The sequence below is a fragment of the Drosophila albomicans genome, chromosome X (genome assembly GCF_009650485.2).
Source record: "Drosophila albomicans strain 15112-1751.03 chromosome X, ASM965048v2, whole genome shotgun sequence".
NCBI lineage: Eukaryota > Metazoa > Arthropoda > Insecta > Diptera > Drosophilidae > Drosophila > Drosophila albomicans.
Window position 1 is genome coordinate 11,159,532 of NC_047627.2, and position 15,987 is coordinate 11,175,518.

A 15,987-nucleotide genomic window follows, 5' to 3' on the forward strand; every position below is an offset into this window, starting at 1 on the left:
AGAAAAGTGTGTTTTCAGTTTCAGTTGCTGCCAGCATTTGTCGTACACAGCGCGCGCATCCAACGAGAAAATTGCAACCGTTATTCGTAAGGACAAAATAAAGGCATACGGCAAAAAAAAAAGAAAAAAAAAACACACACACAACACGCAAAAACGAAGAAAAATTAAGAAAGAAGAAACAAAAAAGGAATACAGGAACAACTTAAAACCACAAGTGGTAGTAGACACAAGAGTTGAACAATAAGCGCAACAAAACGAAAATGGTAAAACGCCAAAGATGAACGTTTCAAGCTGTCGCAGCAAGCACCAAGAAGCAAGCAGCAGTTGTGGAATTATTGTGTTGTATTGTGGCATATGGAGATGAAAGAAAAAATGGACATTCAAATTTGTAGTCTTTGCGATGCATCCTAGTGCATGTGTATATGTATATACAACGTGTGTGTCTGTGTGTGTGAGTGGCGTTGTCGTTGTGTGGGTGGGAAGTGGATGCGCCATTTAAAGTACGAAAAGTTTTTCAAGGAAAACGGATACACACTGTTTGAACTTTTTGAAGGTGCAAAATGCAAGAGCTGTATTTGTGTATGTGTGCTTCTTTTTTTTCGTATTTTGTTTTGTTGTCGCTCAAGTGGGCGTGTGAGTCATGATCAGAGCGGGACAAAGACAAGTGCAAGTGGTCGCCAAGAGCAACAGCAATACACATATGCATATGTAAATACATGTGCGAGTGTGTGTGTGTGTGCGTGTTGTTAGCACGCGAGCCGTTACTTAAGCTAGGCCTATGGATGGGCAAATGTTAACAATATGGCAGCAATATGGCGATAAATGCATATATCGTCTCCAATAAATACATATATCGATTTTACTCCAGCAGGCGTTGGCGCTAATCGAGTTGATGTTGATGACATGCAAGAAGAGCAACAACAACAACAACAAATTCGCGCCTACCATACGCATTTACAACTGAGCAGCAGCAAACGCACGCACGCAGTAGTACAATAAATAAGCCAGTATTAAATATAAGGAACAGGAAGGAGTCAACACATCCAAAAGCAACAGCGCCAAGCTAAAGCTAGAGAGCAAGAGCGAGAGAGAGAGAGAGTGAGAGTCGTGCACGCACAGACGTACGTACATGTGTGTGTGTGCGTGTGTGGGCGCCTTTTCAATATGGAAGACCTTTTTCTGCTAATTATCAAGGAGTCAACGGGCACCAAGCACAACGCGTTGCGACAAACGGCGCAAATTGCTTATGGTAAATATCAAATGTGTGCATGTCTCACTTTTTGCATTTGTATGCGTGTGTGTGTGTGTGTACTTTTAGTTGAAAGTTGCGCCGCAATAACAACAACAGCAGCAAGAACATCAATGTGAACCACAACGAAACAACAATAAAAGGCACAAAAGCAGGCAGCGACAACGCGCGCATTGAAAGCATGCAAGAACGCAATTTCCTGCCATCGTTTTGCTGTTATTTTGTTGTCGTTGTCGTTGTCGTCGTCGTTGACTTTGTTGTTGTCGCTCTGGTTGTTGTTGTTGTCGTGTCCGCCCTTTTGCACATCCGCTGGCATTTCCTTTGTTTCTTTTTATACCCCTAACCTGTAGGCTAAAAGGGTATTCTCATTCGTGGCTTATCAGCAACTGCTTACAGTACATGAATTTCTTGTTTGCTTTTTTTTATTTTAAACATTATTTTTGAAATTTACATTTTTTTTGGAGGAAGAAATTTCAAATATAATAAGGAACTCCATTTTGTTACAAATTAACAAAAACAAAAGTTGTTTTTATACAAATCAAATCAAAACTTAATTTAATTTTATCATATTATTGAAATCACTGCATATTTATTAAAAAATTCATTTTAATAGAAAAACAACTAACGAATGGAATTACAAATGTATATTTTTTATATTCTTCTAAACTAAAAACTCTAAGGTTTATCAAGCATTAGTTTTTTATATTTTATTTCATTTCCTTACATTTCGATCCAAAAAAAAGTCCATGATGGGTATCTATAAGTCAAGCACCCTTCGCTTTTTTGAATGTTCTATTCTTTTCTGCTCGTTGCCTTTGACCATAGCTGGAAAGTAGGCAACGATTTGTTACTAGTTCCCATTTCCCATCATTATATTTCATTTGCCATTATCAGACATAATTGTTTGGCCTCGTCCTTATCTGCAACATTTGAACTATTGTTGCTTTGGGCTCGTCTTTGGTTGACTCGGCTATATATTATATATGTTATGTTCGCTATATATGTTATGTGTGATTTGCAGATAAACTTTATCGACAGCATGGCATACACAGGGATCCATCGCATGAGCTGCGCTCCGTTTGCTTTACGGCACTGCAAATGGCCTTGGACACGAAGCGGCCAAAGTTCATCACAATGGGGCTCAATGGTCTGCATGTAAGTACTCAAAACGGACGGATAGTTGGATAGTTGGACGGATGGACGAGTCAATTATCGAACGGATTCTCAGGCAAATTGTGCAGCAGCAGTTTCCGCACCAAAATGCTCCCCGACTAGCAGACAATAATTGTGAAATGGGTTAGCTAATTGCCTTTATAGTAACACAAACCCACCGCTCAGCCACCCCGCTCAATTGAAATATGCCTATCAAGAATTCATCACGAAAGGAAGGCATTTAGATTTGAGGTCAAGGCTAAACACTGAATCCAGCGCCAAGTGATTTGATTCAGCAATTTTCAAAGCAATTTCACGTATAATCGTTTTTTTTTTTTAACTAAACTGCATTCTTTAGATGTCAATTAATTGCGGTAAAAGTAAAATAGATGAATCCCTGAACGATATTGTAGGATAAGATTGGAATTTTATATATATTTTAATAGTTAGGCAGATAATGAAAAGTGAAGTTAAAGTTAAGAGTATTGAAATGATTTTGAGTTACATTTAAAAAGAATTATTATTGTCATATAGTTTGAGTCTTAGCACGAAACTCTTTTTTTCAACTAAGTAACTATCAAATATGTAAATATTAATAACATTCAAGTATTATCTCAATACTTTTGAAAATATTTTGCAATTTGATTGAAATAGTTGCAAATATCATGTGATTAGTGAAGAAGATTCAAGTTTTTAATGCAATACAATTTTCAATTTGACTAGCAACAAAGTCGGATAAATTAATCCTTAATAATAAGATAATAATTTAATCCTTAAATCAGGGCAAATAAGCTGCTGGAAAAGCTTTCTTTGTAAGTCAACTTCGGACATTATATTTATTATGGCAAAAAGTTGTAACAAGCCAAAGTTGTTAACTTGAATGACGAGCGAGAATGATGAGCTGTCAGGAAATTATGAATAGATAATCAGAATGCTTTGGGGATTGGTTTAGCATATGCACAAAGTGTTGGAGGGGTCGTCTGTGAATAGTATTTTCATTTGTGATTTATAAATTCTAATTTGGGATTCGGTTTCATTCTTGACAGCGCGTCATCAAGGACGAACGCTTCTACATTGGCCTGGAGCCGGAGGACGATTCGGTGTGGCTGCCATCGCAGCTGCTGCGTGCCACAAATGGCATCCTGCCATCGACGAGCAGCGAGGACACCGTGGTGAATGTGCTGCGCCTCTTCCTGGCCATGGCCTGCTCACCGGCCTGCACCCTCAATGGCCGCCTCCTCATCGAGATACTCTCACGGTGCGGCGAATGCTGGGAGATGGGCTCCAGGGCCACGAAGGCCGCCTCCTTGGCGGCAGCCTCGCAATGTCTGCGCACATTTTGCGCCTTCCTCATCGAGGAGGCCGAGGAGGTGAAGAAAACAGCGCCAGCTGGCCTCATGACACAGACTCAGGCGTCAGCCGTCTACAATGAGGTGATACCGGTGATGCAGTGGCTCTGCAGTCGCCTTGTCGAGCCAAACGTGAACAATGCGTCGCCGAATAAGAAATGCGAGAATCCCAGCTCATTGTATCTAACCGAATGCATCTTGACACTCAGCTCCGCGCTGCCTCGCAATGTCCACGCGAATCCCCACTTCACCTCGTTTCTCTGGCAAAAGTTTTGCCCCACTCTAGCGGCTGCATTGGGCTCGCCGGGTCGCATTAATCTGGACAAAAAGTTCACCTACAAGTAAGTTAACTTATTCATCGTTATAAACAAATAAACTAGGTTTTATCGGTTAGTTAAAATCAATTGTCCGATCATCATTAATTGGCGAGTTGATAAGGGATTATTGCCTTAGCACTTGGATAAGATGCATCACAAGTTTTTAAACACATATAATTCTTGTTTAGTATGCATACAAAACTGTACAAAAAAATGTTATTTATGCCTACTACCCATAAAGGTATTATAACTTTGTAGCTACAGAAAATGTGTGTGACATAAGGTCGCATATTTTGTATTATTTTTTTAAAGTGGTATTGTAAAAACAGCAAATCAGTGCGGTATTATTGTTAAAATATACCACAAAGATACCAAAACAGCTTAAAAGCTATGTTATATTAATATACTATAACATATTTTTGTTATATTGGTACATTAATATACTATAATATATTATTGGTATATTGATATATTAATATACTATAATATATTATAGCTTTTTAGGGGTTTTGATATTTTTGTAATATATTGATGAGGTATATTAATATACAAGCTGTTTTAGTATTATTTCGGAATATTAATGAGGTATATTTATGTACTGTATTTTTCTTACTTTTCTTAATGATTACAATAATTTATGTTATTTTGGATTTTAATATGAAGGATATAATCTTTTAAGTTACCTTGTTGGCTTTTCTTAAATTCATTGAAGATGAAATTGATTCAATATAAAAGAGTTTCAGAATAGTTAATATTGATTTATGAATGTTGAATATTCCAAGGAAGCAACAGTAATAACCACAGCATGGGTTAATTTTGAAATTATGATAGAATGCCAAAGTATAGATTACTATATCAATACCTAAATGCACATTAAAGATAAGTTTCAATGAACCTTATGGAAAATTAGTGCACTACCGAGAAGGTTAGCTTTATAAAGTTCGTCTCCATTGGGAAAAGATGTGGCTAGTTAAATTCATTTTTAAGATAACTTTCAAACTGTTCCAAACTGATATAATTTATATATACATATATATAAAATTTATTTTGAAGAGAGCATTATTTAAATAAGCCATATTCCTTTGAAGTGAACCACTAATACTTTTGGTATTTTGGTATGATTCTGCAAATTTCGAAGAGATCGTTTTATAAATATAGTAGTTATTTAGGAATTGAATATTTAACTATTGAATATTATTAGATGATTGAGAGGCACGCGGCTTCTTCACCGGTCCTGTTATGAGTTATTTTTTAATTGTGATATAATTTTTATATTCATTTTGAAGACAGCATTATTTATATGAGCTATAGTTATTTAGGAATTGAATATTAAACTATTGAATATTACAAATTTCAAAGATTCCATGTACCCTTACTAATTGAACTTTGTTGTTCTCTCCTCCCTCAGAGATGCACTGCACATGATTGAGAATGAGGCACGCGGCTTCTTCACCGGTCCCGGCTTGGATGGACCGCAGGCGCGTTGCGTATATTTGACCGCTATCCAGCTGCTGCGTATTGCTGGCGCCCATGGCTCGCTGCGACCGATGCTGGAGGCGTTGTTCCATCGCATGGTGCTGTTGCCAGCACCGCTGAACCGCACCGAGCCGCTGCGATGTGTGCGGGAGATCTTCAAGAGTCCGGAGCGTCTCATCGATCTGGCTGTCATACTGTATGTGGACAAGAACACGGCGCAGGGCTGCAGCGATGAGATGGCTCTGTTTCGACTGTAAGGCAATGCTAGTACTTTCGCTTAAACAATAAGTCATTCATTTACTCTCTTTTTAGGTTGGTCGATGCCATGGAGGAGTGTGCCTATGGGGCGAGTGCGGGCAGCGCCACCGAGGCTAGTCTCCAGGCGAGCGTGGAGTGCATGGTGGCGCTGTTGGATAGCTTGCAGGTGCTGTGCAGCGGCGAACTGACCGAGTCCATGATCAGCGATCAGATTGTGCAGGTGGTGAATGCACGGCACGATCTGCTCAAGGATGCCGACTACTCGGGTCCATTGACCTATCAGAGCATGGCACGTTTGCCGGCGCCGTATCGCGATGCGATTGTTGAGTTCCGTCAGAACGTGTTCGAGACGTCGTCGGGATCGGAGAGCGAATGCGAACCGCCGCACGAAACGGATGCGGCGTCCAATGGCTCAGGCGACACTGAGGGACCCGAAGACGATGAGCCCAGCAGCTCGTCGGACGAGACGTCGCGTGTGGAGAATCGCTGGCCGTACTCGCATCTCGAGGCACCTGTGATGCCCATACGCACGGACAGCGACAACGATCGTCAGCATGCCCGGGACTTTGCCAAGGCACTGCGACAGGATCTGGTGCCGAAGCTGTTGCGTTTACGGAGTTGCATTGAGCTCGACGAGGCGATGCAGGAGTTTGCCTCGGCCGTGTGCCAGGAGAACAGCATGAACTTCTCCGACTTTGATTACAATCTGACCGCGATCAATGCCGATGGCATTTATCTGGCCATCTACTCATCGCTGTTGCTCAGCCTGCAGCTGATGCGCGCCGGTTACTACGATCAACAGGCGTCCAAGGACATTCTGGTGCCGATGTCGGAGCAACAGTTTGTCACCTCGGTGCAGAATACCGGAGTGTTGGTCTATCTATCGTCACCCTGGCTTTGTGAGCTGTATCAGTCGGTGATTGTGTGCAACATTTTGGAGGCGATGTCGCGACAACAGCTCGAGGGCAATGGACCCCGATGTGCCTTGGTCGATATGCTCTGCGATGCCGGCGGCTTGGCCAGCACTCAAATGCTCTCCGAGTGGCAGCGTCTGCAGACGGCAACGGTGAAGCACAGCGATGATGAGCAGCATGACAAGCGACGCGAGGCTGCGAAGAAGCTGTGTCGTCGCCTATTGACCTGCTGCTGGGATTCCATGGTGATTGTGCTTAGCTCGGGTCTGGGTGATCTTCAGAGCACCGCCTCCAACAAACTGGTGGCACTCTCCAAGCGCACGCTGCGCGTCAAGGCCAAGGCCAACAAGTCCAATGGCGAGGCCTTGTATGCCATGTGCCTGGATGGCCTGCATTCGGTGAGTGGCCCATTTGAGTATCTTTTACCCGCTACCTATATGGTAGAAGGATATTACTATATAACTTTGTGCCTGCAGGAAATGTATGTAACAGACAGAAGAAGGCATCTCCTACCCTATAGAGTATATGTATATATTCCTGATCAGCCATGATATAGCCATGTCCATCTGTCTGTCTGTCCGTCGGTATAAACACCTATGTAGATCTCAGAGAATATAAATGAGATATTTCTTTCGACAGTAAATCAATCATCAAATCGATAAATATCAAATAACAAGCGTAATTTTAAAGCTAGAGTTGCGATTACATACAATAATATCTATAATTTTTATGATTCGTGATAAATACGATTATAAATTATTTAAGAAATACTTTTGTATAGTAAATTACGCCTACAACAATCCGGTTGTAGTTGCTTTTGCTAAAAGTCTGGTATATTTTGAATGTAGTACCATATCAATATATTAAATATAGAATTTGTATTATTTTAAGGGTAAAATATTTAAAGAATAATACCGCATAGGTAGCGGGTATCTCATAGTCGAGCGCATTCGACTGTAGCTTTCTTACATGTTTAATAATATATTTGATGTTGCTCTTGCAGGCGGCCACGTTGAGCAATAGCTTGAATCTGCAACACTTGGCTGGCAAAATACTCAATCTGTTGGCCTCGAACGTCTGCCAGACGAGCGGACCTCGCATCTCGGCCAGCCAAGCGATGTCCATGGATGTCGTGCTCACCGGTGGCCTCAATCTCGGCAGCTACAGCGCCGATTGCTGGCAGAGCATCTTCGCCGTCTGTCGCCATGTCAGCCAGCTGGAGCATGAGATCTTCAGCATGCAGAATCCATCGATCGCCGCCTCGCCCGGCAGCAGTCGACGGGATTTGGAGACGGGCGAGAAGTTGAACAATGGCAATGCCCAAGACAAGTTGAATCTTTCCTCCATACCCATCGACGATGATGAAACGTGGTGAGTGGCGATCTAAACTCAGTTAATAATTATTATTTATAACCTAACGCTAATTAAAGTTCATCAGTTGTTGTCGCATTAGTTACAAATCAAGGTTGAACGCAGAATGTGAATTTTTAAAGCGATGATAATTGTAGATCCTTCTTGAAATAAGTTTGTTTTGAGAATACGAATTTAAGAACACACTCATAATTGTAGAATGGAAAAATATTAAAATTTAACCTAGAACTATCTGTCTGTCTGTCTGTCCGTCTGAACATCCAGATCTTAGAGACTATAAAAAATAAAACTGCAACTTTTTTTTTTTTTGTAATTTCTGAGCTTATTTTAGACGACATAAGCCAGCTGCTGCTGTTGGGCTTTAATTGCTTTGGTTGACAAATTCGTATTATACTGAATATTTTAAATAAAGTAGTATATTTTAGTATTTTTAGTATACAGTTGTAAGAATAATACGGTGCGCATACAAGCACACCCGACTATAGCTTTATTACTTTTTGTACTCTATGGAATATTTTTAATGGGATAGTATATTTCAGTATTTTTGGTGTATATTTCAAAAATATAGCTAGTTTGTTCTGAATGGTATATTCTAAATGAGGAGGTATATTTCAGTAATTTTTGGGATATTTTAACGATAATACGGCACAACACGAGAACAACCGACTATAGCTTTATTACTTGTTTGTTCTCTATGGTATAATTTTAATGAAGTAGTATATTAATATTCGAAATATATCTTGTGGTAGCTTTAAATATGTTTTTAGTATATTTATTTGGTTTATTTTACCAATAACACCGCACTGACAATGCCTGACAATGAGTAGCGGGTATCTCACAGTCGAGCACACCCGTCTTTCTTATTTGTACTTTCTTCATGTAGATATATGAAATGTAGATTTGGTATATTTCAGTATTTTTGCGGGATACTTTAACAATAATACCAAAAATGGGCATCGGGCATCTCTTTCATTTTTATTTTAGTTGTATCGATTTCTTAAGTAACTCGAACTCTTACTAAAAAGTAACCTTTTGCTTTCTTTGCAGCGTGGACGTCTACAGTTTCCTACAGGCGCCATTGCAGAGCCCCAACACGAATATCACATCCATATTGAAGGTCTACTCGGGCACCAACGAGACGGTGCTGCTCAGCCAAAGCGATACCTCGAAGGTGCTCTGCGCTCTCTCCCACCAGGCCGAGAATCTGTTCAGCGATGCGGCCGAGCGTCTCAGTCTGCCATCGCTGTGTCAATTCCTGAAGCACTTGTGCCGCGCTTCTCGCGATCAGCTGTACAAGAGTCAGGTGGCACGCAAGGGCGGCGGCACACGGATCTGGTGGCCCAGCAAGGGGTGGAAGAAGCTGGACTCGTTGCCGATGTCGCTGCTGTTGCATCGCATTGGCGATGTGACGCTCAAAGTATTTCGCAGTTCGCGACCCTTGCTGCATGTGCTCAAAGTTTGGGCCATCACCGGGCCGCATCTGATGGATGTAAGTGCCACAAAAGTGTGTTCTTTACATACGATGATGATTAATATTCTCTTTACAGGCTGCCTGTCATCGAGATCGCATGATCTCGAAGCGGGCCATCGAGTATATACACGATATAATCACCGCATTGCTGGTGGAACAATCGGAGTTGCCGTACTTCCACTTCAACGAGGCATTGCTGAAGCCCTTTGAGAATCTGCTGAGCATGGACACTTGCGATGTGGACGTACAGGATCAGATTGTGGCCTGTCTCTACGAGATTGTCGAGGCGCATCGCACCGAAATCCGTTCCGGCTGGCGACCATTGTTTGGCACATTGCGCAACGCACGAAGTCGCATGCTGAACATGAGCAACATCATTGATATCTTTCGGGTGTTCCTCGATTCCGATAATACGTTAGTGTTTGCCAACGCTGGACTCGATTGCATACTCTGTCTGCTCTCGTACCTGGAGATCTCGGGCGGTGGTGGACCCAATAACAATGCCTGCGGCGATGACAACGATAACAACACGTTTAGGCCAACGGATTTCCTGCATGAAACGCTGCGCTTTTTGGAACGCTGCTCCAGCATTTTGGGCTTCATGTACAGCATGCCCAAGTGTCCGAATTTCCACTCGACCTACAAGATCAAGGGCATCTCATACACGCATATCATAGACGCCAACATACCCAGCTCCATGGAGAATTTCACATATTTTGGCAACGATTATCTGCAAACAAAGAACGAGCAGTATATGATCTCGTATCGATCGCTGCACATCGACAAGGATACGATTGTGAAGATCGATGAAATGGACAAGCCATCGGGGGTGCTGAAAGTGTGGTTCCTGCTGCTCGATGGTCTCACGAACTCGCTGATCGTTTGTCCCTATTCACATCAGGCGCCCATCTTGCAGACGATCTTCAAGCTCTTCAAGAATCTGCTTTCGACGCCAGGCATTGATTTTGGCTTCTATTGCATCAATCACCTGTTGATACCGATGATACAGGACTGGTTGCGTTACATCAACAAGACGGCAGCCAGCTGGCAGTTGATTGAGAAGAACTTTAAGCACTGCTGTTGCATGACCACCGATCTCGTTGTGGAGTTCATTGAGAAGTCCGTGCCCGAACAGCGACGTCTGGGCGCCAGCACAAAGACGCGTCTGGCACAGATAGTGCATCCCGCCGATAATCTGATCTACTCGAAGCTGAAGTTTGTCACCGAACAGGTGCCAGCAGCCGAACAGTTGCAGCAACAGCAACAGCAGCAACAACAGCATCAACAACACAGCAACATGCAATATGACAGCAGCTCGAGTTCGGCGAGTGATGAGCACAACAATTCCAACTGCAACTCGAATTCAAATTCGAATGCAACGAATGTGAATGTCAATCACAATCTCATTGAATCGCCCACAAAGATCTCTAGCTCGGCAACGTTGGCGCTGAAGCAACTGTTGCTCGTGCTCATCGAGTGCGCGGCCCAATCCCAAGAGGCAATTGCTCGCATCTCGGTGTCCTGTCTGAAGCACGTCATACTCTCCACGGGCATGCTGTTCAACGAATCACAATGGATGATCGCCTGCTCGGCGATACATCGCGCCTGCACCGTGACCATTGCACCACTGCGTCAACTCTCGTTCGCCTTCCACGAGAAATCGAACAGCTTCTATGGCGATTGTGCCAACGTTAAGGTTGCGGCACGTCGCGACAGCACACTCGAGGAGCTGGCCCGCATCTATGCCCTCGCTCAGCAGGTCTTCCTCTCCGACAATCAACGTGAACCCCAACAGACGCCCGGCGGTGCCAACGGACAAGCGACTACGCCCACAACGCCGGGAGTGGGTCAAGGGAAGAGCGGCAGCTGTGCATCGAGTGCTTCGGCGCAGCTCTCGGATGATCGCAGCTATTCGTTTCTGCTCTATCCGCTGAACAATGGCTTCAACTCGAATCTGGATAACTTTGTCATACGCATTCCCTTCAAGAATCTGGTTGTCGGACTCCTCGCCAATCAAATGTTGCTGCAACTGGTTGCCAAGTTGCTGCTGTCGCGTCTCAAATGTGTGCCCCAAGCGGTGTCCACGTGCATCTTTGATAATTATGCCGCTTCGGCTGCAACGCCCAGTCACGATTACGATCTGGACTTTCGCTCCAAGGAGATTCTGCTGCGTTGCGTCAAACAGTATCTGATGTCGGCGCTGGAGTTTGATTCGCGTCCCGGCCTCAAGTTCCTCATGCAAAAGGTCTCGAATATTGAGTACGCCGCCAATTTGTACAAGCAAATGACATCGTCGTGGATGATTTACTACATTGCCTTGGTGGACTCGCATCTCAACGATATTGTCGTCTACAATCTGGGCGCGGAGGATCTCAATTTCATACTGGAATCGTGCTCGCGACTGAATACGACCACCGTGAAGAAGAAGGAGAACTTTGTGCGGTATTTGTTCTGCCTGCAGGATGCTTGGAATCTGGTCTGTGAACTTTATCTCAGCAATTCGGCGTTGCATGACATTGAGAATGGCAAGCTGAGAGCACAACAGAAGCTGCCCATGCACCTGACCACCAAATCCATGTGCATTGCTCTCAATGGCAACGGCGATGCGGCAAGCAGCAGCAGCGGTGGCAGCAGCAACTCGAATAATCATGGCGGCATCGATGGCAATGCGGATGGCTGCAATGGTTCAACCACATCGCCCAGCAAGTGTGTGCAGCTCGAAGAGGAGAACGTGACGATGACGACGTTGATTAGCGAATTTCAGCCCAAGTGCCGAAGCAATCCCTTCGACACGAATCGCCAGTCGGCGAAAACCGAACAGGAATCAATTTCACCGGAAATTGAGCAACAGCGGGCCACGAGTATTCTAAAGGACTCGAATTATAAACGCGCCGCATTGGCCCAACTGGTGGTCGCCTCGATGGAGCTGTTGCGTTCGCTGCCCAACGAGGCCGAGGAGAATCTGAAGCTGCTGATGACGCCCACCATACGGGAGGCCTTTCGGCTCGTTCAGCTGCAGGGCAACGAGCTGAAGGTGAACCAGTTTTAGGCAATGCTTGTTGAGTTTTATTTTGATCTGTAGGCGCACCCTACGCCCTCCCCGCTCTAACTCTGTCTCTATATCTCTCTCTTTTTTAGTTTGCCTCTGTCTCTCTCTCTCTCTTTTGGGTTTAACTGTAACCTATGACTCATGACCACGAAACACTCCCGATTCCCTAAAAATATCCTTGTTGTCCTGAACTAAATTGAAAGTGTTGCTTTTCTGATCTGTTCAGATCAAGACTACGTTTATATCGCACGCTCTCACTCTCTCTCTCTCTCTCTGTCTGTCTGTCTCTCTCACACACCCACAAACACACACCACACGTACACAAACATATATTTCGACCAACCGAATCAACTAACCAACCAACCAACCGCCGCCGCCGCCGCCCCGCCCGTCTGACACAGCACAGCAGGCAAAACCATTTCAAAGTAAAAGCTCAACATGTCGGCACAAAAAGTAAAAGTAAAGAAAACAAAACAAAAACAACTGAACGAAAGTACAACTCGAAAGCTGCTCACCGAAGCTGAGGAGAAACTATATATACATAGTAGTAGATCATCGTGATCTCGAAAATATCGGATCACAATGATATTGATGTTGATGTAGATGATGCAGCAGCAGCAGCGTAAACAACGTAGTCCTGTACATTGTAACTACTTAGCAACCCTGGCACTTTACTTCAAAATTCCCCTAGGAAAAAAAAAACGACAACACTATCCAACACAACCAAGCACTATCCATGTTAGCCCATATAGTCGTCTCTCTCTCTCTCTCTCTCTCTCTGTATTTTTAATGTGCACTTCCAAACAGCTGTAAAGTTCCTTTTTTTTCAATCTCTCTCACTCACACCTTTCTCACTCTCAAACTCTTTCTCTCTCTCTCTCCGTCTGTCTCTTTCTATTTGTTTTTTGCTTAGCACTTTGCTAATACGTAATGTAAAATCAAAAAATGTCGCAAATCGCAAATATTTTATAATAGTGGAACATGTGTACTATATCATCGATCGCTATTATGTGTTGTGCCTATGTAGCTAACCTAAAAACAAAAAACGAAAAACAAAAAAATGAAGCAAAACGAAAAAGAAAACTAATCAATATTTTTGATGGCCGTCGAATTGAATGTATGTCAGCCTATATATATATATATATATATACACTATATAGATACCATATATATAACTTATATATCTTAGACGTAAGTACAACAAACGCTTCAAACTCCTGTATAGCCAGATATCATTTCACGCGTTACTAATATACTATATGTATAACTTATATGAAGGAAAGAGAAAAACTGTATTCGAAATTCGAGCAGTTCCTAAATTGCATAAATTATATTTCAGCTCAATGTTATATACATGAAAATTAAGTGTAAACTGTATTATAGTGAATAATTTGCATAGTATTACAATCTATTATACATACATACATATATATATAAATGGATATATAAACGTAAACATATAGCGAATGTTAACTAACACAAAATCAGTGCCGCCCATTAATCCACGATTACCACCATTAAAGATTAGTCAAACACACACACACATACATATGTACAACACACACACACACAGACACACAGTAGTAGTCCCGCGCTGCCTTTAAACTAGCATACATCTTGTACCAGTGTGCGTACCTAAGAGAAACACCTTACAAACCTTACCAACATACAACAAAAAAAAAAAAAAAAAAAACTTGAAAAAAAAACAGTCGAGTGTGCTCGACTGTCACATACTCGCTATCCATACAACTTTGAAATTTATTGTCCGCTGATCAATTCTGAATTCTGAATGTCACATAACTATATCAGATAGCGGATATGAAATGAAAATAAATCTCAGACACTTTGCACTATCTCGTCGCTTCTTAGCCTCCGTTCCGATAAAAAAAAAACAAAAACAAAACAAACACTTCATAGCTTTAAAGTTCGTTTCCGCCTCCCTTGAAATTTCTAGAATACATGCATACGTACACATACATACATGAAACTATATATACATACATATAATAATGAAGATATATGCCCTAGTTATATGCCTGCAAAGAGTTATATACTTATACAGACGAAACATATATATATATATATAAATATATATGTATAAATGTACTTATATGTAATATAGTTGCCTTCGGGAAATATATATACTCCATGTTGTAAATGTCCAAAAGAAAACAAAAACCATTTTTATATACTATATGCCGACTACATTACTACAAATCTATACATTCTTATACATACTATATATACAAACATATATATATAAACTATATGATATATATTTTGTCGCTTCTTATGTTAATTCTCTCTTTCTCTTTCGCTCCAACTCTTTAACTTGTATTATCTTGTAACTATTCTATTTATAAGTGCGAAGAGTATCCATAATAATTGTTGATAGCAGAGAATAATGTGAAGAATCAGAATGACAATGCTGAAGTAAAGAGATCGAATAAGAATGAACGAAGCGAACTCAAAAGTATGAGAAATTATTCGAAAAAACGCAAAAAAAAAAACATTAAAAAACACAAATGAAGAAAGGCAAGCTACTTAATATATGTACTTTAACTCTTTAAGAGTGCATTCGTAATATGGATGAAAATACAAAATTAAACAACGCTTTCGCAACTTTACTAAAACACAAGTCAAAACATTTCGTTTCAATAAACACAGCAGCAAATGCATTTCTGGCTATTGGGTTCGAATGGCGAATGACAAATGCTTAACTACAGACACACCACAATAACATATAACATTGCTTATTCCAAATAAAATTCGTTTATATTTGTGCAAGTTGTGCTCTATTCATTCCAAATGTCTTTATACCCGATACTCATACATAGGGTAGAAGGGTATTATAATGTAATAGTTTAAAGAAGCCATCTACGTACATATATATATTATTAATCTCTCTCTCAACAGCGGAGAGAATATAGTCATGCCCGTAGATTGAGTATATTATGAATGCAGTAGTATATCGATATACGAATAGACATGGTATATTTTTGTAATTGTGGTATATTAATGTCGTATATTTCATTTATCAGCATCAACAGCCGAAATAAAGTAGGCATGTCCGTAGATTTAGTATATTTTGAATGTAGTACAAATGGTCATGGTATATTTTTGTATTTATATAAATTTGGTTTATTTTAACGATAATACCCCATTCTTTTGTTTTTCGGTATAATAGGTAGCGGGTATCTTAAAGTCGAGCATACTCGACAGTATCTTTATTACTTCTTTCTATCTATGTATGTTTGAAACTCTGCAAATGGATGACTGGATAACTTATTGGAATTCCAGCCACCACTGCCCCAAATAGTATGCTACACTTTTTAAATGCTGATCGTCTTTATTAAGCATACGACGTATGTATAGTATATC

General features: G+C 41.5%; 1 protein-coding gene across 5 annotated transcripts; it reads left to right on the forward strand.

Annotated features, from left to right (window-relative positions):
- Positions 1–14: 14 nt before the first annotated feature.
- Positions 15–15,168, forward strand: LOC117571703 (brefeldin A-inhibited guanine nucleotide-exchange protein 3). Of its 5 annotated transcripts, none has more exons than XM_034254018.2 (9): positions 15–263; positions 869–1,249; positions 2,271–2,404; positions 3,448–4,091; positions 5,476–5,796; positions 5,856–7,113; positions 7,719–8,086; positions 9,134–9,575; positions 9,634–15,168. In XM_034254018.2, exons 2-9 carry the CDS (start codon positions 1,165–1,167, stop codon positions 12,604–12,606), a joined length of 6,225 nt encoding a protein of 2,074 aa, XP_034109909.1. In that variant the 5' UTR covers positions 15–263; positions 869–1,164; the 3' UTR covers positions 12,607–15,168. The 5 variants fall into 5 exon arrangements, with proteins under 5 accessions (XP_034109909.1, XP_051861772.1, XP_051861687.1 ...); XM_052005812.1 differs by having other exon boundaries at positions 872–1,249; XM_034254004.2 differs by having other exon boundaries at positions 27–86.
- The last annotated feature ends 819 nt before the right edge of the window (positions 15,169–15,987 follow it).

What these genes read in the sequence shown, in the direction of transcription:
- LOC117571703 (XM_052005727.1), top strand. Translation starts at nt 1,165, where the DNA reads ATGGAAGACCTTTTTCTGCTAATTATCAAGGAGTCAACGGGCACCAAG. An exon ending in GAGATGGCTCTGTTTCGACT is followed by an intron (nt 5,797 to 5,855) that starts GTAAGGCAATGC and finishes CTCTCTTTTTAG; the next exon opens with GTTGGTCGATGCCATGGAGG. An exon ending in ATCGACGATGATGAAACGTG is followed by an intron (nt 8,087 to 9,133) that starts GTGAGTGGCGAT and finishes CTTTCTTTGCAG; the next exon opens with CGTGGACGTCTACAGTTTCC.